The 23,792-nt window shown below is 51.1% G+C and overlaps 8 protein-coding genes across 8 annotated transcripts; 4 read left to right on the top strand and 4 right to left on the bottom strand.

The window, feature by feature from the left end:
* Positions 1-360: 360 nt before the first annotated feature.
* VTN31DRAFT_4646 (uncharacterized protein) lies at positions 361-930 on the top strand (the record flags this gene model as incomplete). The annotated part of the gene is made up of 4 exons (XM_069405057.1): positions 361-366; positions 442-481; positions 536-578; positions 789-930. The coding sequence occupies 4 exons, from the start codon at positions 361-363 to the stop codon at positions 928-930; spliced, it is 231 nt and encodes a 76-aa protein (XP_069260159.1).
* A 257-nt stretch (positions 931-1,187) lies between these two features.
* On the bottom strand, positions 1,188-2,671 carry VTN31DRAFT_4645 (uncharacterized protein; the record flags this gene model as incomplete). Its single annotated transcript, XM_069405056.1, has 2 exons — positions 1,188-1,309; positions 1,396-2,671. 2 exons carry the CDS (start codon positions 2,669-2,671, stop codon positions 1,188-1,190), a joined length of 1,398 nt encoding a protein of 465 aa, XP_069260158.1.
* A 1,442-nt stretch (positions 2,672-4,113) lies between these two features.
* On the bottom strand, positions 4,114-5,613 carry VTN31DRAFT_4644 (uncharacterized protein; the record flags this gene model as incomplete). Its single annotated transcript, XM_069405055.1, has 5 exons — positions 4,114-4,427; positions 4,487-4,935; positions 4,990-5,113; positions 5,174-5,300; positions 5,359-5,613. The coding sequence occupies 5 exons, from the start codon at positions 5,611-5,613 to the stop codon at positions 4,114-4,116; spliced, it is 1,269 nt and encodes a 422-aa protein (XP_069260157.1).
* Positions 5,614-7,649: 2,036 nt separating this feature from the next.
* On the top strand, positions 7,650-8,189 carry VTN31DRAFT_4643 (uncharacterized protein; the record flags this gene model as incomplete). The annotated part of the gene is made up of 1 exon (XM_069405054.1): positions 7,650-8,189. The coding sequence occupies one exon, from the start codon at positions 7,650-7,652 to the stop codon at positions 8,187-8,189; it is 540 nt and encodes a 179-aa protein (XP_069260156.1).
* Positions 8,190-14,743: 6,554 nt separating this feature from the next.
* Positions 14,744-17,471, top strand: VTN31DRAFT_4642 (uncharacterized protein; the record flags this gene model as incomplete). Its single annotated transcript, XM_069405053.1, has 10 exons — positions 14,744-14,929; positions 14,991-15,372; positions 15,429-15,546; positions 15,620-15,687; positions 15,746-15,776; positions 15,844-16,188; positions 16,872-16,901; positions 17,109-17,274; positions 17,338-17,393; positions 17,468-17,471. The coding sequence occupies 10 exons, from the start codon at positions 14,744-14,746 to the stop codon at positions 17,469-17,471; spliced, it is 1,386 nt and encodes a 461-aa protein (XP_069260155.1).
* A 23-nt stretch (positions 17,472-17,494) lies between these two features.
* On the top strand, positions 17,495-19,792 carry VTN31DRAFT_4641 (uncharacterized protein; the record flags this gene model as incomplete). Its single annotated transcript, XM_069405052.1, has 1 exon — positions 17,495-19,792. The coding sequence occupies one exon, from the start codon at positions 17,495-17,497 to the stop codon at positions 19,790-19,792; it is 2,298 nt and encodes a 765-aa protein (XP_069260154.1).
* Positions 19,793-20,044: 252 nt separating this feature from the next.
* VTN31DRAFT_4640 (uncharacterized protein) lies at positions 20,045-21,108 on the bottom strand (the record flags this gene model as incomplete). The annotated part of the gene is made up of 3 exons (XM_069405051.1): positions 20,045-20,364; positions 20,432-20,929; positions 20,997-21,108. 3 exons carry the CDS (start codon positions 21,106-21,108, stop codon positions 20,045-20,047), a joined length of 930 nt encoding a protein of 309 aa, XP_069260153.1.
* A 695-nt stretch (positions 21,109-21,803) lies between these two features.
* On the bottom strand, positions 21,804-23,441 carry VTN31DRAFT_4639 (uncharacterized protein; the record flags this gene model as incomplete). Its single annotated transcript, XM_069405049.1, has 3 exons — positions 21,804-22,651; positions 22,730-23,047; positions 23,132-23,441. The coding sequence occupies 3 exons, from the start codon at positions 23,439-23,441 to the stop codon at positions 21,804-21,806; spliced, it is 1,476 nt and encodes a 491-aa protein (XP_069260152.1).
* Between the last annotated feature and the right edge of the window lie 351 nt (positions 23,442-23,792).

Here is a 23,792-nt window from a genome sequence, read left to right as displayed (position 1 = left end):
CTGCTCAAAGCCTATTCCGAGGTGCGATCCGAACGTACCTCCGGCTCACTGAGTAGTTGACTGGTGCCCAATCGCCCTATCGATATCGATAAGATCGGAAAATATCACGTGACTCCCAAAATCACTCAGTCACGTGTAATTCTATCACGTGTTGTGGCCTTGTGGCCACATTTCACGTGATCCTCGGTGGGTCATGTTTCTCCAACCTCCAGGCTCCAACGAGTCCGGCAGCAGATATAATTGAACCCTTGCAGTTGTACCCTCGGCCTCGTCCAAGCGTTCATCAAGTGATTTCGTCTCGATCTGACAGCAGCTGACTCTGCGACGCATCACGGCAAGGCGTCCCGCGACACAGACATCATGGTGGTATGTGAGAAGTGTCTTTCCTTCCGACCAGCACAACCGCAAGGGGAGAGACTGACCGCCGGATCTTCCAACCAGCTCGGCCGGCTCACCCACTACGCCTTTGACGCGGTACTGAGTACGTCTTGTCGCAGTGACACTGGGCGGACATCGAACTAACGAGTATGTACAGTTTCCGCTTTTCTCGCTGGCATCAAGCGATCGACGGGACTCACGTATGTTTCGACCGATTTCTTCCCCTTCCCTCTCCCGCCGATAAGCTATCCTTTGCCAAAATGAAAGCAAAATTACTTGGAAAGATCAGAGTATCATGGCTGACATGTTTCTGTCCCAACGCACTGTCATATGCCCCTATCCCCAGCATTCACAACATTGTGATTTCTGGGGTGGGGCAGTCGGTGCGCTCAAGGGACCCATCTACACAGCCCCAGTTTGAACTCCGATAAGATCACCGATAACCAAGAGGTGAAGCGCTGGCTAAACAACTATCTCGGCGTTGGCGAGTGGGTTCTTGACCAGTCCGTCGCCGTACTCGGTTCTTCGTCGTGGTTTGAGCGAAGACGGTGATGGATGGAAAGCTCTGTTTATATGGTGTCCGGCTGTCTTTGTTTGATTGCCCTCTGCGTTGAATAGCGGGTTCTGGGGTTCGGTCAGGGAAGATCATAGTACTTTGTACATGTCTTTATTTTTTTTCTTGAGATTCTCCCCTCGTTGCTTGTCGACATGAATAAGGCAAATTGGCGTTAGGTGTTTTCTCTTCGTCAGCTTCGGATTTGCTGGAATGAACGGTTTCTGATTTAGGCCTGCAAACTCCCAAGAGCCTATCAACTCTCAAACAGTTTATCTACATTTACTCGTCGAAAGTAGGAGATGTGATTCATAGCTTCCCAATAATGTGCGACGCAATCGTGAGACATGAGAATGAGCTGCCCCTTTATCCATTGCGCTATTGATCACGGAGTGGTCAGAACACATTTTGAATTCAGTCGATCTGCATCGAAAAAAAGGGGGGCAGAGAAAATCCAGACTTACGGTCACCGAAATTGTGATGCGCAACATGGCCCCAACTCCGCACCATCCTGGCTCCCTTGAACGGCTCCCTGTCGGCGATTTTGAGGGTTCCTTTCGGCCCGATGTCTCTAGCAACAAAGGAGATCTCCCCTCGAGGAACGTTCGGATCGCCCGTGAGCTTGATGGCCTCCAGGCGACCTGACTCGCCTGGACCCAGATTTTCCGCTGGAAAGCCACCTTGCCCTCCGGATTCGCCCGGTTCGCCGGTGTGGTTCTCCTCCGATGTCGATGAAATGTTATCATTACCTTCATTGTCTTCCGGGAGATCGGGAATCTCGTAGTGCTCCCGCGTCGATGTCGCTCGTAATGTCTCCTCATCGCGCTGGAGGAAGAGGAGAAACTCACATCCGTGCATGGAGTAATCCCCAACCCAGATTCCCTGATAAGGCTTCTCATTTGTCGGTGTATATAGACTCGGGTGCAAGGTTGCAAACGTAGAAGGGTTGTCATGTGCCAGAAAGGCAGGATAACCCGGGCCGAGGGAAATCCATTGTATCAAACGGAAAGCTATCTCACAGACGTGTCTAGAGTTCGCTTTGTTTTCTTTGAGGGTGAGTGCCCTCAGCTCATCAGCTGGGTTCCGATATACCCTCTTTGCACTTGGAATCGTCACAGGAGGCCATAACGCAGGACTTAACTCGGCAGTCCAGTCTTCTTCGCAAGTGGCAGCGCAAACAGCAATGGAATTGAAGATACGTTCCGTAACCATTGGCATCCGAACTTCGCCAGGTAGACGCTGTTGGCCGCCTCGAAATCGACAATCCTTGAGATTGATGACCGGATCATCGAACCACAGACGAACTCGTGGATTGAAGGTGGTGAACACCGCGCCTTCATCCCACACAAGATCCTGAATACTAGGGCTTCTCTCTGCTACGACGCGGTACGCCTCGATCACGCCCCTTCGGTTGTCATATCGAGCAACGACCATGCGTCCCGTATGGGCCGAATCCGAAAACCATATTCGATACCGTGGAATGAACCAGTACGGGTAGTGGAAGGCGTAAAGCTCACGAAATGAGCCGAACTGGCCGGGGGTGGCAATCTTCTCAGGAAGATTTTCATTGACCAGATTCGCCCAGAGAATATCGTTGCGCGCATGTGAGAGAAGCGTGTGGCATGTCGATGACACCGCCACCAGGTCACGCGCGGAGAGAAAAGTCAGCACCAGGTCGATGAGCTCTGCCGGTAACTCTAGCAACCGACAGCGACTTCTCGGACAGGGTTCCGGAGCCATTGTGCACGGCAAGTCTATGCAATCCGCTTGGAACTATTTGAAGACTGTGAAAATGAAGTATCTCAGAGGATCATCGTCGATAGTTAAAGCCCGCCAATGCTATACCAATTGATACAACGTCGTAATGACATACGACATGTCAAGTCACACATCCTAGGGACAGCGTTAGCATCATTTGAGTCTGCAGTTGTCATGTCAAACAAAGTCACTGGAGATAATGCAGAGATAGGATAGTCAGACCTGCGATGTCATCATACGGATTGGCACCGGGACCGGTCGATCAATGCCTGGCTCCTGGTATCATGATTGACAACAGTTTCACTTTCGATCTCCGTGTTCTTTGTGCAAGTGATAGAACGAAATGTTTACTGAAAACCTGCAGCCACACAAAAGGAGATCATGTAGTATTGACCTGTTGATGGCCCCAATCCATGGCCTCGTCTGCCTTCACTTTTGACATGTATTGGAATGGATTGGACAGAGTCGCATCATGATTCGATGCGAGTCATACGGAGTAGATTATGTAAGCATGTCGGCGGGAGTCGGGACATCTGGCCATATTCCTCGAAGAACAGTACCGTTGAACATGGCATGTCCATCCATGCAGTTAGTATGCCTTGACTGTCGAATATGAGATACTCCGTACAAATGTCAAACGCCAGTAGAATGCGTTATGTACCCGGAGCACTTTACCCACAAGGGGTTCGCGGAGTCGCGGACAAGGACAAAGATACCAATAATAGTACTCTCGCTGCAGCCTTCCAAGTCAGAAAGGACTACGAGTACGAGTAGGTAGGCTACTATGTATCCTGGCTCATGCCATGCCGCGACCAAATGTAAAGAGAACTTCCAAGTAATATAACCCCCAGGAAATCATCTCACGTCCAGCAGGCGACGTTGCATTAGCCTCTAAAATCTTTCCAGCAGTGAGGCTTTATGATTTGACAACCTGCGTCTTCTTGGTCCAGAATAGTACTCCGTAGTAGTAGTAGTAGTAGTATTGACAAAGTCGACACCCTGATCGGCTGTTGTATGTCGGTCAATGGATATCTCAAGCGCTGCGTCATGCCTGTTTTGGGCCTGGAGCCCTAGTCATCAGGCCCGGCATTTGTCGAACAAAGAGCGATCTCATCAGATAGTGAGTAATACATAGGTACTAGTAGTGTACTCTGTGCGAAGGGTTTTTGTCGCTTGACCTTGATCCCCCTTGTGCTCCGGGATACATCCACAAGCGGTGCAGTAAAGGAAGACTAGGGAGTACTGCCGGACTGGATGCTTAGAGTCAGGTCTTGATTTAAGTACCCGAATCATGCCCATTCCCCATCTCAAATCGTATATACACCTTCTGATGTAGGTTTAAGTCTAGCGAATCCAGCGCAGTTCAGAACTTTTAACCCTTTCAAAAAGGGCTCATAGTTCCCCTCATCTGATAGTCGAGCGAATCATGCCAATTCGCACTCGATCAGACTCTCAGCACCTTTCAAGTCGGTCCAGATCTTTGTGATCTTGAGGCCAGCGGACTCGACCAGTTGCTGCCACTGCGAAGCCGTGCGCTCCTGGGAAGCCAGAAGGGTCATCATCAGAATGTCAATACTCGTGGACTCCCAAGATGCCTCTGTCTCGGGAATGACGTTCTCGTTGATCAACACTTTGCTGTATCCTGGCTTCATGGCCTTGGCAAGCTGCTTCAGGATCTCACGGCCCTTCTCATCGGACCAGTCATGGAGGACGGAGTGCATGAAGTATGCACGAGCACCTATACGCAAAACTCAATGTTAGATGACAACTGACATAAGACAACAGGGATTCACATACCTTTGACAGGCTGCTCAGTGAAGAAGTCGTGCGCCATGGGCTCGATGTACGAAGGAAGACCCGTGTCTTTGGCGTGGCTAATGACCTCGGGAAGATCCTGGAGAACCAAACGTCCAGGTGCATCAGGCCACTTGCGCTTGAATTCGGTAATATCGTGGCCAACGTTCCCACCGACATCCACGAGAAGCACATCGTCCGATCCAACGCCGTTGTACAAACTGCGCACATCGTAGAAGTCCATCCAGCTAGGGCGTCCCTGATGGTAGGCAGACATGTGGTTGTTGAATTGACGCGCGACCTCTGGGAACTTCTGGAAGAACTCGAAGAAATGGAGGTCTGTACGGTAACCGGTCTGGAAGGGGCAGTCTTTGCCATTCATAGGAACGCGATAGCCATTTTTCTTGAGAAAAGCGGGCAAGGCAAGCGCGGCTGCGCTGACGCAGTTCGTCCTAGTGAGAGGTAAGCGCGCACATCCCAACTCCAAACACGGATTGAAATCTTACATGCACGGATAGCTGTCAGCGAAGCGCTTCATTGTCATGGTGACGGCGAAACCAGTGCGGCGGTATTCATTGTGACCAGTCTCGATGATGGTTCCCATTGAGCACAAGTGCTTCAGAATACGACCTAATCGGGATTGTCAGATAAGACTGCCGTAGTTTGAGAATTTTATCTTGGGCATCGTACTGAGGAGCAATGGCTCAGCGCCAGTTGCCTGGGCCAATTCATCGACAGTCTTTGGCTTGTCGTCCTTTGCCAGGATATGCCAAAGTCCCAAGTCAACGGCAACCTCAACAGCTGCCAAACATGTGGTCTGAATGAACTTGAGCTACTGCTGATGTTGAACTGCAAAACACGGAAAATAGACATACCCACGACCAACAATGTCTGATCATAGCCTCACGCGGGGTTTCCAATGCAAACATCAGGGCACGAACGGTATCCAAAAGGGCAATCCGTTCCTTGGTATTGTTCACATCTACCGTTTTCCCAAGGTTATGAACCTTCTCCAGGAGCTCAGGGATTTGCTCAGGCACATTCGGCGAGACTGGCACTGTGAGTTGGTTATGGTACTCGGAGTCGGCCCCATGGGGTTGAGCGCTTCCATTCGCACGAGTCTCCGCCATTTTCTTGTTCTCGGAATGTACGAATTTCAACGACAGTTTATTATCAAGATAGATTCAGTAATCAGGATGTAGACCTGCCAGGAGCACTTCAAGTAGATGATTGAGTCGAGGGATGATGATGAACTACAAGTACCCCTCTGACAAGCCACTGGCCGGCACCAACATTATATAGGTGGGTTGGGCTAAATCCCTGAAGAAGCGGGCTTTGATGAAGCTTGGACATTCTGCGCGAAACTATGGACGTGCTGGACTCTGGAGTACCCATAGGTCGTGCCGGAGCCCCTCGTGCTAGTCTATGGAAGTAGGTTAACCTATGGATCCTCCATTATCCGTCCCAGTGAGGGTCCGCCTTCCCCGTGGCAGGGTAACCTTATTGTAATACAAGTCGGTGACTGACCGAACCTGACTTAGGTACAGAGTACAGATTAGCATAGGTTATCTTGAACTTCTTCGCCATCTTGGCCAACAAATTTACTGCGTTTCTTCACAGTATGTACGGAGTACAGTAATTCAATCTGGGGCGTTTGGTGAAGTTGTAGGAAATCTCTGAGAGAAACGCTGGAAACTGCTGGTCTTTGCGCGAGGATCCGTACAGGACCTGTTCGTGTCCATATGTATATATGGAGTACTCCGTACTCCGTTCTCCTTTGCCGGCATCCCTGGGCCCCGTTCAAACTCTTCAGACAAACAAGACAAGAACTTGATAGGCTTTCTTCGCTTGATTTGCTGAAGTGTCAACGAAGCCCGCTAACTAATTGAAACCTAACCTAGGTTGGTTGACTGGTAGTCGCATCTCCTCCGAGTCCGTTGTCTAGACTGACTCTTCATTCCACAATCATTGGCCGATAAATAACTAGTTAGTCTTACCCACAAATGCTGACTTGACCGCCTGGTCCACACGTCCGCCTTGAAGCTCAACACGTTGGTCGTCTCAAGGATTTTGACTCATGTCAACTTTTCCCAGTCAAGTTAGCTACGGAAACATCCAACCGAACCCAGTGGCGTTTACTAGCCTACTACTGCAACTTTGACTCTGCACCCTTGATTGCTCGATTGCGACGTCCAATTCTTGGAGCTTTCAGACTTTCAGCACGTTATCACTCGATTCAGCTTGGAAGACATTGTCCCTCCATGTTCGTCCTTGACCAAGAACTTTCTTCAGACTCGTTAGGGCCGTTAGGTTGCGGGGGACCGGGGGGTAGTTAACCTAATTGAGTTCTGCATCAATTTTTTACGAACCACGCGAGTGTCGTTGTACTCCGTTCGCAGTCCTCGTGGCAGGCGTGCCCTGCGTCCCCTGCCCTCAAGCGGAGCGGTTTTCTCCACCATACTCGGACTCCTTGTGCAGTTGTGCACAAGCCACAGGTTATCCAGTTCGCCGGTGGTCCGTGGATGATTGTGTGAATCCTCCCAACGTTTGCTCGAGGATTTCAATACCCAGGTGTTGTTCAGTTGTCCTTAGGCTGTCACTTGTAAGCATAATGGGAACTAGGTTCAAGTGTGAAAAAGGGGAAGCATTGCAGAGTGGGCGAAGTGGATTGAGGAGTGATACTTGAATGCTGCTCAGGGCCTGGACTCATGGAGCGGTGATAAGTTGTCCGAGTCCGACGTCTGACGGTCTGAGCCGACGTTTCAAGTCGATACTCAAACCTAACTAGTCCGGAAGTAAGGGCAGATTGCCCTAAAAAAAGTCTCGGTTAGTTTTCAGGACTGGGTTTAAGTTCGTTCAGGGGCCGAGCTTAAGGTTAGACTAACCGTTTACTCCGTACCCCAACTAAACTATGACTTTCTCCTAATCTGTCAGGGATTATGGAAGCTATTACAACTATACTATTCCCCATTAGGTGATATATCCCAATTTGGCTAAGCTCAAGCGTCATGCCAAGAAGCGAAAGGATATTCTCAATTTCTCGCAGTGCCCTTTCAACGACAAGGCCGTGCGCAGCAGCCAGTAACTTAATCCCGCAGCATACAAATTGCTGACACGCGCCGGTGTGGCCCAAGTGGATGATGGCGATGATCTCAATAACTATCGAATGCCCGATGCGGGATTCCAGAATGAGCTTGCCTCGTGGCTACGAATCGGCACTAATACAACGGAGTATATTTGCAGCCCTAAGGCTGCATGCCTGCACGTGGCATCGGTCTGGATTAGCTATCCTCCGAGTGCAAATGCGGAGACTGCGAGTACGGAGTATGCTTGCCAGCTTACATATGTACTCCGGACTTCGTACTCCGTACCTAAAACCCTAATGTCTTCCCAGATGCTCCCACCTGAACGCGTGCCCGCAGAAGTACTATTCACCGACACAACAGTGGCATGGAAATTGCAACAGACTTCGAACGGATCATTGAGGGCGTGGTACACGTGTCCTCCGGACAGAAAAAGCTTCTGGTCAATGCATTATCTCAGAATTGGCAAGGACAAAGACTCACCGTCTGAACGACTCGGCCGTCGCATCCACCAGCTCACCGAGCGGAGCAAACTAAACCTACGGTTCGATGATGCGCAATGCGTTGCTTGGTCCGGGTATCGGATTGATTGGAGAGCTACGGTACTCCAGCAACGCTCTTGATGCTCTCATGAACTATTGCGCTATGAATACCTTCAACAGAGTCCTGGCAAGAAGGGACAAAGGCCGATTCTGGAAGAAATGTCGGACCATTCGCTCTCTTCCTCAAAACGATTTGGAGTACAAATCGTCGCGGCTCAGTTCCCTGACTGAAGAAAGCGCCTTCACAAGCAAGACGGCCGGACGATCCGGCTGTGCTGTCCGGCTCGGGCGGCCGGGCCGGCTGCCACTGATCATGGAAGCCGACCGTGTCCACGTATTCGAAATTCAGCAAGACACGTATAACTACTAGTACTCCGTACTCCGTGCAATGTGGATGAATATCTGGCTTCCAAGTGGGGCAGGACGCAATGAAGTGGTCACTGTGGAGCTCAAGTCATGTCATAATGTCAGTATAATGCGTTCCACAGCAGTTCGTCTTGGAAATTGGTCACTGTCTGAATGCGTCCGGGTGCAAATAGTTACTGCGACTGTGCCGATGATCATCTTGCCTGGCAGGAGAATGATGGTAAGGTGGTCCAGGATCGACGATAGCTCTCGAACTTAATAATGGGAACCGGGGACGGAGTACATCATGGACGAGCCAGCTCTCCACCGGATTCACTGACTTCAGAGTGTATGAAGAACCGAATCAGGGGGGCGGGAAGCTGGTACTCTTGCTAGAGCACCATGGCAGAGTAGTCATCTTACCCTGTAGTTCATCGAGTTCGTCAGGCAACGTAACATTCTTATCTTTTTCTCTTCGGCATATTTGATGGACTCCCCCTCCAACCGCTTGACTTGGTTACGTCCATGAGCACATGTCGATCAGGGTCTGGTTGTTGGATAAGCAGCTCAGCAGGCGAAGGAGGATCATGCCGATTTCGACTGCCTCAATTGGATTGGCCAGATACGGAGGCAGTCATAATCGAGCTCGCGTTATTCGCACGGGATGATGAGATGTAGGAATTTTCCCTTGAAGCCCAGCAATTGTGCTCAAAAGATCAGCTCAAGCCAGAGCCTCTCATTATGTTCCACAGAGATCGAGAGACGCAGTCGGACCTTTCCTAGCAGCTCTGAGATGACGGTTGCGAACCTCCTTCTCGGCATCGAAAGCGCGGAAACTGCTGCCATAACCGTTCTCACCGAAACTCTGTGGCCAAAAAACGCACGAGGGAATATTGCAAGCGAATGAGCGAGCCATATACCCTCGGCTGACCCCTTCGATCCGTCTTACGTCAGCCGTGGTCTGATACTCGAAGGAGCACCACACGAAGAGCTTGGAAATCGCCACCCTAAGAAGCCGGAAAAGGCCACACTAAAACTCCGGATTGGGCTTCAATGCCATGAAACCCTTTGCCATGAAACCCTTTGCCATGAAACCCTTTGCCATGAAACCCTTAGCCATGAAACCCTTAGCCAAATGATGCCAAACGCAAGCTTGAGAGCAAAAAGGCTGCAGTGGCTCTGAGGCAGAAACTCCGGAAGAGGTAGGACAAGGACAGTCCAAGTCGGATTCGCGGAATGCAACGAGCTGATTCCAGGATGATGACAATGTGGCAACGGACTTGGACAAGGAAACCGAGGGTGATAGAGACTGTACATGATAACTACTCTTCTTCTCCGTAAGATCCTCCTTGAGAACGGATCCCATGTTTGTAATAGAGCACGTGCAGGCGGGAGACCGAGTCATCCGAATCGAGGTCACGTCTTTTGATATTGTCGCATTCTTGCGGGACAATTCGCAGTCCGATATTATGCAGAAGGCAAATTGTTTGGGTTGCAGAAAAGCCAAAACTTATGCTGCTCAAAATGCAGCAACTAAGCTCGCATGTCCAACCTGCCATGCCAATTTTCTGGCTTCCAGAAAGCTGTATCCAAGGCCAGACGCTCTCGACGACTCGATGATAGACTGCTGGGCGTCCTGAATCTGTGGCATGTGCAAGTCTTCTCGCATCAAATGTCATCACGCTGCCACTCATATTTCGGCTACATATCATATACGCGAATGGAGAGGTCGTTCGAAACGCCACCACTCGGCAGCTGGGTCTGCGCTGTCAATGATTTCTGAGTTGCAAAACCCTGTACACTTGGGTTGGAGAATGAGGCATGTCCACACATTGGCAGGACGCCAGCCACTGTCACATGTCAGCATGTGGAAACTCACCCGCCTCTTTCCACTGCAAAAGCAGCGGCCGATTCTTGGTGTGTTCCAGGAATCACTACGCCAGCGTAGCACTTGATGGAATCGCACAAGGAGGTAAGTTATTGGCAGTGGAAGATAACTGGCTTGTGTTGGGCCATCCCGATTTTCAAAACAGTACTCATTGGAAGGCAGGGTGCTGTGTTCCGTAGACGAGCGAATGGTTTTGTAAACGCAATCCGGGTCCTGGCGGTTAATTCTTGTGAATGCCGATGTGGATAAGTTAATCAGACGATGGTGCACATGGCCGTGGTCTCGATTTCTAAACAGTACGCAAGCGCTAGCTTGAGCGATTGTCATTCTGACGCGGGGCCACGGGGTGCACCTATTCATATCGACGGGAATATACCTCGGTAGGTACCTTGGTTATGTTCAGTACTACTACTCGTATGCATGGCTTCATTGCCGGATGACAAGATAATATACGGAGTATTGGTCTTGCTGGTCAGAAGGACATCCAGGGAAACAGTTTGTGGACCGATCATGGTGAGCTTGAGCAGTTTTTCGGTCGGTCGAAAAGGGAGAAAAACATCTATGAATACGGAGTACGGAGGTCTGAAAATGTCAACCGGCGATATATGCTACCCTGCACAGTGCACCTGAAATTCCAGGTACCAGATGAGTCTCTGGATATCATCGGCCAAAGTTGCGACTGGAATTGCATGAGCCAACAAGGGCATGGCGTGGATCGTCAAGGTGAAGGTGGCGAGGTGATCAGTCTCACGGATTTACGGTATTCCGTTGATCAGGTGCCTAGCTTTGGAGTACCTAACTATTTGCCAAGGTGTTAACCTATCGAGAAGCCCAAGGTCCAAGTTCGGACTGGGTCAAAAACGTATCCGATGATCCTACACCGGGGATGACCACACCGACGACTTGCCGATGACGAATTCCATGCTTCTGACGATTTTGATTGCTCGGAACTCGGGAATCCACGCAGTCTCTGATATCATGATTGACGATTTTCAGTCTTTGACAGACAAGCGAGCTCCCCACCAATGCCAAGGTTGACAGCCGTGAGCCGTCGGCCCGTCGCCGCCAGTGACTGCTAAGTGCTAGCGAGTGGAGACCACAACTTGATTACGGAGTACGGAGTACATTGTCTAGTTATTCAATTGCAATACGAGGACTCCGTAAAACATTTCAATTAGAATGGCAAATAAGACAGCTGACGACTGATGAAAAGGTTGCCTATCCTCGGACCCCAGCAAACTTCGACAGTCTGGAGTTAATTTCCAACCGAGCTCGAGAAATGAAGGCCATTGCGGTGGCACGGATCCTCAAGCATGAAGTATCAGATTCAGACCATTCAGACGGTCAGGGCATTTGCATGCAAAAGTTAAGGTTACTAGTTCGAAACTCGCACATAGAGTTTTCCGTGGGTCTGGTAACCCTGGTTCACCTCTTAACTTTAACGTCACTTCATCAAAGGTTAATCGCAGCCAAGTCACCAATCAGGTTTGTCGTCGCCCTGTAGACTGCAGAGTACTTTCCATTTTTGTAAGCCAAGAGTGTTGATCCTGCGTCATGTCATAACAATGTACATAACTTACTTATCACTGTGAGCGGATATGCTTTGCAAGACAAGACACAGAATGATTGGCCAAATGTATCCATTCTTTTGCTGTTTTGCAATTGGCTGCTAGCTCTCACACCGTGTGCCTTGCCATGAGATCTATGTATTATTTTGCGCGGAAACACCGAAAAGAGAGAATCAAAAACCCTAAACAACTATTTATGTAGGCCTATCACAACTTCCCTCCGTACCGTCCGCCTTTTTTAACCTCTCGGTTATCCAATTCTAACATTCACCCAGTTACCGAATTGAACCTCCCTAAACGGCTGACCGTCTCGTATTGTGTATGTATTTGGCTCGAGATGGGAATTGCGTGATCGTTTTGAAGTCTCGGAGTTTCCTGAAATCGTTCAGTTCACCATAACCTCGGAGGCAGATAATAAGCCTCCTGCATCATTGCGTGCATGTTACCTAGGTTATGGAGTTCTGGTGCTAATTCGCCGAAGGGTTGCCTGACCTCGACTCGCCTACGAGTCCTCGTATGATATCTAGCAATTTCAGCAACTCACCGTGCGAGCATGGAGTACCCCGTACGAAGAGGATACACTAGTGAGGTTGGCTAGCCCGAAAATAGAGTGTGGAGTCCGAGCATTGACGGAACCGTCGGAACGTTGAAGAGTAAGCCCAATCGGAAATCTATCCAAGGTTCTTAAAAGCTTAGCGCCAGCTTTGAAGCTTTTATTGGGTGACTGTGCTTCACTGTCCACCAGCTGGTGTCGATAACTCGGTTAGGTTCAGATAGGTTCAGTTACGAGAAGACGCAGCAGTCGGCCAGGCCGGAAGACTTGCACTCGTTCCTTCCGACCACCAAATCGACTTTCCAGTTTTAGTGGAACGGTGGAAGAGTACAATGCAGGTTAGTTGAGACTCCGGAATACTGTACTGTGCATTTTTCGAATCGGATCTTCGCACACGACGAGCATTTATCTTATGTGTGGCCTATGGATGAGTACGAACTTTGCGTTGTTCTCAACCTCTCAATCCTGGCCACTAGTTGCAACCGGACCTACCTTGAGACAAATTGAGGGATACAGTACTCCGTAGGCGCATCTGCTCAAGTTCATGCGGTCATCCTGTCTTGTTCCAACTCCGTTCCGAAGGGTCCAACTGTCCCCCTTGTAGTAAGTTACTTTGGTTATCTTGAGGTCACGACCTTACTGGATTAGTCCTCGGCCTGGACTGCTTCCGAACTCCCCAGGCAGCAGGCTCCGTCTTTTCCAGCCTGGACCCGAACCCAACGGGAGTTGGGCTGTCAGTGTTGAGGTTGGTTGCCAGAAGTTCGGAAAACAAATCCTGCATGCTCGTTATCCGTAACCGAACCAAAATATTGTAGCTCGGACTGAGGACATACGAGGAGATAGTGTCATCCCTGGGCATGTCTGCAATTCTGCATAGCATGTGCCGACAGTGTGACTAACTTGAGTTGGTAAATTATCAAGTCTGGAATTCTTCTGGATTTCCGTCAAACAGTCATGGACCTGAGCACCGTCCAATGTCTCATGCCTTGACAGTTTGACACTCTGAGTCACACCGACAGAGTTATTAGCTAATTAGAATCTACATTAACTACTATTACGAGTAACTACTTAGTTACTAGCTATGACGGATTTCCGGAGGTCGGACTTGGCCGGACCAAGTTAATGGACATTACGAGACTTTCCCACTGTGTTCACTTTTGTCAATCGACATGCCAACTTACCAAGACAGTGTCACACTAATCCACAAATGGATTATGGTCAATAGACCTGGTCCTTTGAGTGTCCAGTTCTCCAGACTGACGGAGAGACTGGCCGCTCAGACAGCGCCGTTGAAGTTGGTTAGGAAGGGTTAGTCCTTGAGTGAAAGTTCCCGACTCCCTCCTAGTTTTGTATCCAAGTCAGCGTGCTCTCAAAACCATTATTGGGCCATTATGAACCGACAATGAAGCGTCTGTCAGGCGCAGGACTCGTCCTTTGTCAGTGTGTTCCTATGCAGCCCGTATTGTTCTATCAGGGTTTCGGACCATACTGGGTTGCCTGCCCTCAAAGAATCAGAGATGTCAACAACATGGTGTTGTGAGCATAGTGCGCTCTTCGAGCATCTCCCTCGGCTGCCGCGGACGCTAGTAAATCATGCTGACAGGGCGCTGAGATCCTGGTCCTTTGATCCTCGAAGGCTAACACTCTGTCTGGAAGGCCGAACTGTCGATGACATCCAAGAACCAAGATGAGAAGCATTTTAGACCGAACTACGGAGTAGACATGCAGAAAGAGAAAAGCGCCTACGGCTGCGACTCCCGCTGGCCCGCGAGCCCTTCTGCATCCATGGCGTGTCGTACTATGTATATAAATCGCAAACCTTGACACATCTTGACTCGAGCCCTAAGCCGACGGTGTAAACTTTCTTACGGCCAATCCTGTCAAGCCTTGAGCCCATTGTGTCCACAATCCAGGGGCCCATCAATGTTTCAACTTTTACCATGGGAACGGCAAAGGTAACGGTAGGGCTTGGCACCGTTGTTTTTGCAGGTTCCGAGTGCAGGTCATGCCCCGACAAGGAGGTTGGCAGCATCATTATGGAGACTATGGGGATGCTCCTTGAAGTGGCTTAAACAAGCACCCGGGACCTGGGTCTTTTGGATCAGCAAGTTCTAGTCCTGATGAATTTCGAAGTTTAAATCGAAAAAAGCACTCTCCAAACTTGACAGTTCACCCCATGGTTGACTGAGGAAGACATCTATATCTCTCTCCGGAGGCCTCGAGGCCGAACTGTCACTTCCAGTCAACTCTCTGTTCAGAGGGAAACGGCATTGTTGACGAGATGAGCCAGCAACCGCAGCCACAGCAGCCCCAAATCGACCCATCCGAGGACAAGGGTCCTCGGATTATGGCCGCATTGTGGGCATTGACAGGCTTGACCACCTTGATTGTTGCGGCCCGCTTGTATATTCGGCTGGTGTTGCTGCGCAGCTTCGGTCTCGATGACCACTTGATCGTGCTTGGCATGGTACGGTCTTCATCTCCTTCGAACGCGGGGAGAGTTGCGCGATCCTAACAGGTTTGACCAGATCATGGGCTATGTCTTCTGCGGTATAACGACTACGGCCATCATTAACGGTTTCGGGCAACATCTCGCGACCATCTCCGAAGAGAAGGTCGAATTGGTTCTTCTTCTCAATAACCTCAGCTTTTTATTCGGCATTCTCGCCTTCACCATCCCGAAGCTGGCCATCGCAGCCCTGCTGAATCGCATCATGAATAGAAACCGGTACCATCGGATTTTGCTGTGGTTTTTGACCGGGTTCGCCGGTGCTGTGTCCTGCATCTGCATTATCATCCTCTTTACCATGTGTGATCCGCCAGAAGCGTTGTGGAAACCTCGGCTTGTAGCGGCGGGCGCTGTTTGCCGGGAACAAAAGCTTCTCGTCGATTACGCGATCTTCACGGGAGGTAGGTCCCCCTTGATGGCAGGGTTTTGCTTTGCGTCATGTGCTGATGCAGTCCAGCTGTCTCTGCATTTGTCGATCTCTTCCTTGCTATCTATCCGAGCACCGTGCTGCTGAAGCTGAACATGTCACTGCGGAAGAAACTTGCCCTGTGCGGCGCTTTGGGGCTTGGTTCTCTGTACGGGGCCTTGCGTTCAACCTATGATCTATTTTTGGGGCTGTAAGAGAATGGCTAACTTGGAAAACTAAAGGGCTTCTGCCATGGCTATCATCAAATGCGTCCAACTGCCTGGGCTCATGGACAAATCCGACTTCACTTGTGAGTTTTCGATTCCACGACATCCGTCGATTGGCCGCAAAACTGACCCGTGCGACAGATAGCACTGCCGATCTGGTGTTGTGGACTTGGTGAGTCACGCCGTCCAGTCTCTTTGTCCACATGCATCATCCGCTTACTCAATTGTTTTCCTTCTAGTGTCGAGGCAAACGTCGTCGTTATTGCGTCATGCATCCCGACCTTGCAGCCGCTCCTTGAATTCATCCTGGGCAAGCGTACCTTGGCGTCCAGCGGCCGTGGCACCAACGATCACTACAAGAACAGCGGGTACAATAGTTCGTCGTATGGCGCGAAACGATCGATGGCCAGTCGGAAGGAAGCTGGCTTCACCACAGTTGAGAGCCAGGAGAGCATCCTTGGTGACAACCAGCTCGAGAATGGGAACGCTCATCCGTTGACCCAGATCCGCCGGACGGATAACGTGACTGTCAACTACGAGTCGCGCTCAGACGCGTACAGCTCCAATGGGCCGAGAGAGGCATGGTAACAATCCGGCACGCTCGTTTTCACAAAAAAAAGAACCGGGAGTTTCTGTATATATTTCTTTTGGTTACGGGAAATTCAGCTTTTGATCGGGAATCTCAGTCAGTTGTTTACTATGAATTTACCTAGACCAGCGCCAAACGGTTTCTCGAAAGACGGGTTTCATTGGGCTAATATTCTGGTTTCTTGTTCTTGTGTTCTGTTCAGCGTCTTTCTTTCTTGTTGCTATTGTCATTCCTGGAGCTAGAATTTCATTGCCTCTCACGACTTGCCAGGAAAAAGTCTTCCAAAAGGAACTTGACTGTCGAATCGAACTATTGTGTTGTCCAGAGTGCTTGTAGGTCTAGGGCCAATCTACGGTATCTCATTCCCAACATCCAAGCCCTAAAAAAAGAATTTCCCAACGCAATCCATGGCTTCATACTACCGCCTCTCGCAAGTTCTCAGAGCCCTGGGAAAGCGTAAAATAATCAGTTGTACCGTGATAGAAGGCAATTGACCCATATCCCGTCACTATTATGCTGTCGTACTGGGTTATACACAACTCCTCTCACCGTCGTGTCCTGAGAGACTCAATTAGATGGTACGGCAAGTATCCTACGACAAAATATCTTAGTACAGTATAGTCTCACCATTGGTACTGCACTTATCTTGTGTTTTGATATTGATCTAATTTGGCCTAGTCTACGTATTGCAATCATCATCCTACCACGGTAAGTACGGCATTTATCCAGTCCCCACCGCAAAGTAGGGGGTTTGTTTACCTTTCTCGAACAGGAAATATTCAGTCGTGCTCCGCTCGCTGGACACGACAAAACGCGCTCTGTAGCCTGTAGGCATGGATGGACTGGATTCTGCCCTGTGACTTGAAGTAAGCTGTGATCACCGCGTCATTCATTGTTTTCTTTTCATTGTGAAAGAATCACTCCTTTCTGCCTGGTGTGTTGTACTCTCCCGGAGCGCGCGCCACTGATCTATCCGTACGGTATCCCGTTTGTGTATGGGGTAGGCCTACGTCAGCCAGTACCTAACACGTCCTGCTTCTTACTGGCTGTTGCGCCTCGTTCTGTTGATAATCGACCTCGAGTTATTGTTTCGGCTGTCCTTCTCGTCATTTTCGCCTTCTGGGCTTGATCCTGCCGCCCATAGACCTCACTGGTCCGAGGACGGCATGATCGCTGTTTGTTCGGAACATCCTGGCTGAGGTGAGATTCCGCAGCGATACTTACATTTCCAATTTTACAAGCAACTTGTCTTCATGCTAACGATTTGGGGCAAGTTGACCTAAGACACGCGGTCATCAGCCATGACTGTTGAATCATTGTCAGCGGGTCCTAGCGGACCGAATCGCAAAAGGAGCCATGAGTCTCTTTCTCGCTATTCATCTCCAGTGGGCAAAAAACAGACGCGCTTAGCAACCCGCTCGAAAGCGCGTCAAACCGGACACGGCGGCAGCAAGAATGAGGACGTGTCCGAGCAAGTGCAAGCCACCCCTCGCCGGCAGCAGAAGAAAGTGCGCTTCTCAGATCCTGGTCCCCGTCAGGGCCACCAGTCGGCTGAAGAGAATCTTGCCACTGGTCTCACTCCATCGCTTATGCGCACATCTTTCCACGAGTCTGATACAGATGAACCGCCTCGACCGATGCCACCGTCGCCCACGCGGAAGCCTCGGCGTCGTCAAAGTGCGCCGTCACTTAGCGTCGAGGTGGTCTTGGATCCGGTGCTTTCTGGACATGATCCCAAGTTGCCTCGTGTAGTCCAATTCACACCGTACAAAGAGGTGCTTGATGCGCGAACGCGCCGGCGACTGCAAAGGAACGGCCTTGGAGAGGAGTATCATCGAATCGAGAAAGAAAAGCGAGAAGCAATCAAACGTGACAAAGCGCGAGACGCCGAGCTCGCAGCTCTGAAACGGGAGCTGGAAGCCGTCAAGGCAACGCGACCCGGTCCTTCCGTTACAGACGTCAACGCGTCAATGCCAGCGCATCGGATTGAAGAGCTTGAAGCCGAAATCCGTCGCTTGAAGCAGCAACGCCAGGAACTCACTGGAAGTGGCCCCGTTGAAAATGCTACAGACGATGACACCATCATGGCTGATGGGTGCGCTATGACCACCGAAGAAGCCATAACGTCGCAATGCCCTGCCTTGCCTGAAGCGGAACATCCAAACGCTCCGCAGACCTCGGTCGTTGATGCAGCCATTCAGACTTCATTCCGCGGTTACGAACCTGATGATGTGACTGCTGAGCTCGAAGCTGCTCGGCAAGAAAAGCTGAAACTGTTTCAGGAATGGCGGGCTCATGTCAGTCCGTCAGATGAGGATCCAGATGCCGCGACACCTCCTCCAGATTTCATGGAGCAACTTGTTCCCAAGTTGAGTGCAACGCTGAAGCAGGCGACAGAGACCTGTGAGACGTTGGACAATGTCCACGAAGCGCTGTCGTCAATGGGATTTCCGGGAGCGAACGTTCAGGAAGCCGTCCAAAAGCTCCGCCAGAGTTTCCGGGAGACACGGCTGGAACTTGAACGCATCTTTCCCGGTGAGACAACAGCGCGGCTAGACGATGGGTCTGCAACCCTTGAGATTCTGGTCCGTCGGCTAAAGCAAGTTGCAAACGCGCTGCTCGGAGAACGCCGACGATACTCCAGTTTGTGTGATACTGAGAAAGCACTGCGACGTCAATTTGACAACTGCTTGATTCGCTTCGAGTCTGCAACGGCACGCATCAAGCAACTGGAGGAAACGATCGACTCCACGGCCGAAGATATGCTGCATGCTAGAATGAAGATCCAGCGCTTGGAGGCCGAGGCTGCCGAGAACGAACTTGGCAACGAACGCCTCCGGGCGGCGCTGGAGAAGTATCGCTCTGACATCAAGAATCTAGAGTCGATCATATCTACGCTGGAGACGGAAAAGGCAAACGAAGAGAAGAGCTACCAGCAGGAAATCAGCAACCTGCGAGTCCAGATCACGGCCGAGGGTGAGAGCCGTCGAGCCGCAGAGAACATGGTGGCCGAGCATGAAAAGACAATTGATCAACTACGACAGACCATCGACGCCGGACGAATGCATGAGTCTGAATTGAAAGCGAAGATTGCCCAGCTCGAGGAAGAGCTGAAGAATGCGGAAGAGGAATACCAGCAGCGCACCGAAAAGGAAGTCGGATCAATGAACGCGCGGCTCGCCGAGGTTACAACCGCACTGGAGACTGCGAACGTGGAGCTTGAGAAGCTCCGACGGCGTAACGAGGGCCTGGAGAAGCAAGTGGAATTGGAAATTGAGTCACGCGAGAGGATGATCGACCAGATCATGGGGGTGATGCGTGCCGAGCGTCGATTTGCCAAGGTCCGCCACGCGAATTGGAAGATCGCGTCCGATGAAATGGATGCCGAACCGATGCTTCCGGGGAGCGAGCCCTTTTCACCCGTGCGTGGCAGCACGAGACCGTTTGGACAAGTCCGGATTGGTCGCGGAAAGGACCGCAAGAGTCTGGACAGCGGGATTGGTATCCTTACTGAAGACGACTTGGAATCGAACAATGAGGATGTCTCCGCCCAGGAATCGGATTGTCAAGATAAGACGACTTCAAACAGGACTGGATGAGGCGCGAGGCGAGCTGGTCCGTGGCTGATTGAAGAACGAATCAAACATTGTGCATTTCATCGATTTTCCTTTGTCTAAGGTTGTACTAATATCGGTTGGGTCTCTCTTTACTTTTTCTTGTCTGGATTAAACGTGGACAGAGTGCCGAATGGAGAATGTGTTTTCTCGATCGATACAAGTAGCCAACGAAACCATGCACCATTCAATCAACACCCTGTACAACCGCTGAAAAAAATGATGCGCGTTCAGAAATCACTTCTTCCGATCAGTATCCCAACTCGTTCCCTCCGACGCCAGATACTCCTGCCCCTTGGCCAGAACGGCACTGTTCTCTTTGCCCAACCACTCCGGCTCGAGTGCCTGGATGCGGTCTTCGATTTCATACGCTTTGCCGCCGCCAATCCAGAGAATCTTCCCGGCAAAGGGGGATACTGCGCCGGGATGCCGCACGTTACCATCGCCCCGGTTGGCCGTTGCACATGTTAGGATTGCCCGAGCGACATCCTCGGGCTCATTTGTCGGGAGGCCTCTTTCGTACCAGCCCTCCTCGATGCCACGCACGAGACGGGTTTCTATGACACGTTTTTCCCTCGTCAGCACCCAACTGGAATTGTAGTATGGACGCACAAGCCAACATACTCGTCATCCACGGACAGATGGTATTAATCCGAATATTCTCCTTGATCACATTAACATGCAAGCCGCGCTGAATGCCAATCACGCCGTGCTTCGTTGCGGTGTAGATGGTCAAGCCCCCGGACTCCTTAAATCCAGCGATACTGCTCACGAGCACCAAGTCGCCACCCCCGTTCTGGCGCAGGTAATGCACGCCGATGCGGGTAGTGAAAATTGAACCCCGCAGATTGACGTCGACCTCCTTCATCGGCGGCTCGACGGTCACATCCGCATCCGGCAGAAAAGGATCCTTGTGGATCCCGATGCCGGCGTTGGCGACGACGATGTCGACGCCGCCGGTGGTCGAGAACGCCTCGACCGCGGTGCGGAAGAGCCGCAGTTGATCTGCGTAGAGGGATGTGTCGCAGTGGACGTATCGCACGCGTTCGGTGCCGAGTTCAGACACCAAAGACTCGCCTAGGGTGTCGTCGATGTCGCCAAAGACTATCTTTGCACCGGCGGCTGGCATGTACATGGATATGTCAGTGTGGAGTTCATGGATGAATCTAGCAAGGTTGATGTTGTTTACCGTGGAATTGCTTGACGGCCGCCCGGCCAACGCCCATGGCGCCGCCCGTCAGAACGACCACCCGGTCTTTGAGCGTGGGAAGCAGCGCCGGGTTGAACTCGACTAGCGACATGGTGCTGCTCGGCTTGATAGTACTACTGTGCGAGTATGGATAGTATGCTTGCTGAGCGGTCTATCTAGGGCTCCGAGTTTATACTTAAGTGCCTGCATCGAGGCCCCACATCAGTCTCCATCTGATGCTTTTTCGTCGATTATCGTTTGTTTTTTGTAGCTTTGAAGTCGGAGAAGATCCATCCTTTTGGGTTTCGTCGCCGTACCAACACTGGGGCAAACTATGAAGCGGCCATCCTGAGAATAACGAATCTCGAGCAAGCATCCCTCAAAATATTCCTTGACAATGACAAAAGACCACGGAGTATCAGTGCCTTCACAAGAGCTCTGAGAATGTGGGGTGCTGGACTCCAAGAGATCCATCTGTGCATTCCATCCCCAGATCTCATGCTAGATCCGTGCGGGGGATTGCCGCTTTATCCTCCCCGATCGATCGGATTAGGGCTACGGAGTACCCCGTACTCTACGCTCTTCCGAGGGAATTCTCAAATTCAATAATATCGCCTCGCATCCACACGTTAATCACATTCGACAAATCCTAACCCATCACCCCGATATGTAATTACAACATGATGCAATATGCAACACATGAAAAAAAGAAAAGAAAGCATGTATATATATATATATAACAAAAACAAAATCATGATAGAAGTAAAAGGAAAAGGAAAATCGGGCTGTAACTGACGTCAGTGTATCTCAGCGCAACGCAAACAGCGCCATTCCCGCCAGCATGGATAACCCCGTAACACCGACGCTCTTCAGCAGACCCGGTACTTGAGCGGATGGAATGCCGGCATCTTCGTCATCATCCTCGTCGGATTCAGAGACGGTTCCACTACTGGTTGGTTCGAATCCCGGTGCCGGAGCGCCAGTGGCCGTCTGCGTGACGGAAACCCCGGTGATGACGGGCCCTTCACCAATCTGGTTGTCCTCCGTGATCTCGACAATCTCACTACCGGTGGCGTTGTAAACCGCCTGCGCCATGGAGATTTGATGATTATCCAGATCGTAGACCACGTATGCGCCCCGCAGGAAGGTGTCTCCCAGGATTATGGGCAGTCCCAGAGCGCTCTGCGGCATCAGCCCGAGCTGGCAGACTCGGTCACCGTTGGCGAGTTCCAGGGGCTGTCCCGTCAGATCCCAGACCGGCAGACTGAATTGCCGCAGGGGGGCCCTGATGATGAAACCATCCTCCCCGCCGAAGCCGAAATCGAGCGTAATGTCCTCGTCCTCGAGGGTATCGCACTCCACAAGCCCGTTGCCCTCGTCGTCGGTGATCACGTCAAACCGGTCGACGATTGCCTCGAAGAGCTCGTCCGGGATCAGGCTTAGCGTGGAGCCGGAATCGAGCAGGGCGGGCTCGGCAAACCGATCCAAAGTGAGCCGCGTGGTGTCGCCGTCATCGGTGACCGCGAGCGAGGTCCACGCCACCGTCATGGTCCGGATCACGCCGTCGCTGTCGGGCTGCATGGGCAATGTCCGCAAGGCGCCGGTGAATCGCGCCCGGTCGTACCCACCGAAAAGAATGGTACCGTGCTTGGAATCTACGGTCCGGGGTCAGTTGAAGCTCAATCTCTTTCTCACTTTCTGGTTTCTTTCTCCCAGTGTGGCCCGGCACTTACCAAGATCGTTCAAATACAGACTGTACGCTCTCGTGTTGATCAGGTCCTGCTCGACCATCAAGTCGATGATGTTCTTGTATTGGTCTCCGCCTTGTGCGACAATGGCCTCGTTCTCAGGAAATCCAATTCCCATGATACCTGTGGTTACGTATCGCGCCCGGGTTGCGTACGCCATGGTAAGGTTGTTGACGGTGATGTTTGCCACGGACAAGGAATCGCGGATATAGTCGCCTTCGACGCGGGAGCCTGGGGTACCGTATCTGATGAAAAATTCGCCTTTGGCAATGATCTGTACCGTGTCGGAGTCTGACGGGTCATCTGTAAAAAAAACGTTTCGTTAGCAGACAATGACTGCAAGAGCGGAGAGAGAGAGAGAGAGAGAGAGAGAGAGAGATCACTCACAAATACCACCCAGGCATCGAGAGGTCCTCGAATCGCACGACCTCGGGCCAAAAAACCAAATGTCACTACTTCCCGTGTCGAGCTGCAGCTGCACCAATTGCGGCGGCTCCCCAACGGTGGCATTGACAAAGTACAAGCCATCAAAGATGGCGTTGCTGATCGTGACATTGGCAACATCGTCACGTTTTGAGATTTTGGCCAGGCGTTGCGTACTCGGTCGCCTTTCCATGGACATCTCGACGACCTTGGGGTCGGCCAGAGCCGTGGACAGCAGAGCTGTCAGAGCGACAGCCTTCTTGATTGTCGACATGGGTACTTCGTACTCCAAGATCTGCTGTTAGGGGGTTCCAAGATCAACGATACGGGAGTACACCGGATGCAATGTGAGTAATTGAGCTCCAGATCAATCTGATCGATCGACCGCGGGCTATTTGATCTGGTATTTCAATATCCAGTCGGACGTACTTGTACTCCGGAGTTATCCGGAGGTGAGTTGGTGAAGCCTTGATGCTGGATGGCTGCAGACACTGCCGCGGATGTGACTCCAGCTCGATGCTTGGCTACGGAGAGCTTCTACCAACGAACTGCAGCAGAAAGTGTTGACAAATTCGCCGAGAACAGTGAACTAGTTATGTACAGTACGGAGTTGGCGGGATCTGAT

This window comes from Thermomyces dupontii, assembly GCF_041956625.1.
Source record: "Thermomyces dupontii strain NRRL 2155 unplaced genomic scaffold VTN31scaffold_4, whole genome shotgun sequence".
NCBI lineage: Eukaryota > Fungi > Ascomycota > Eurotiomycetes > Eurotiales > Trichocomaceae > Thermomyces > Thermomyces dupontii.
This window is presented reverse-complemented; position numbering and strand designations above follow the sequence as displayed.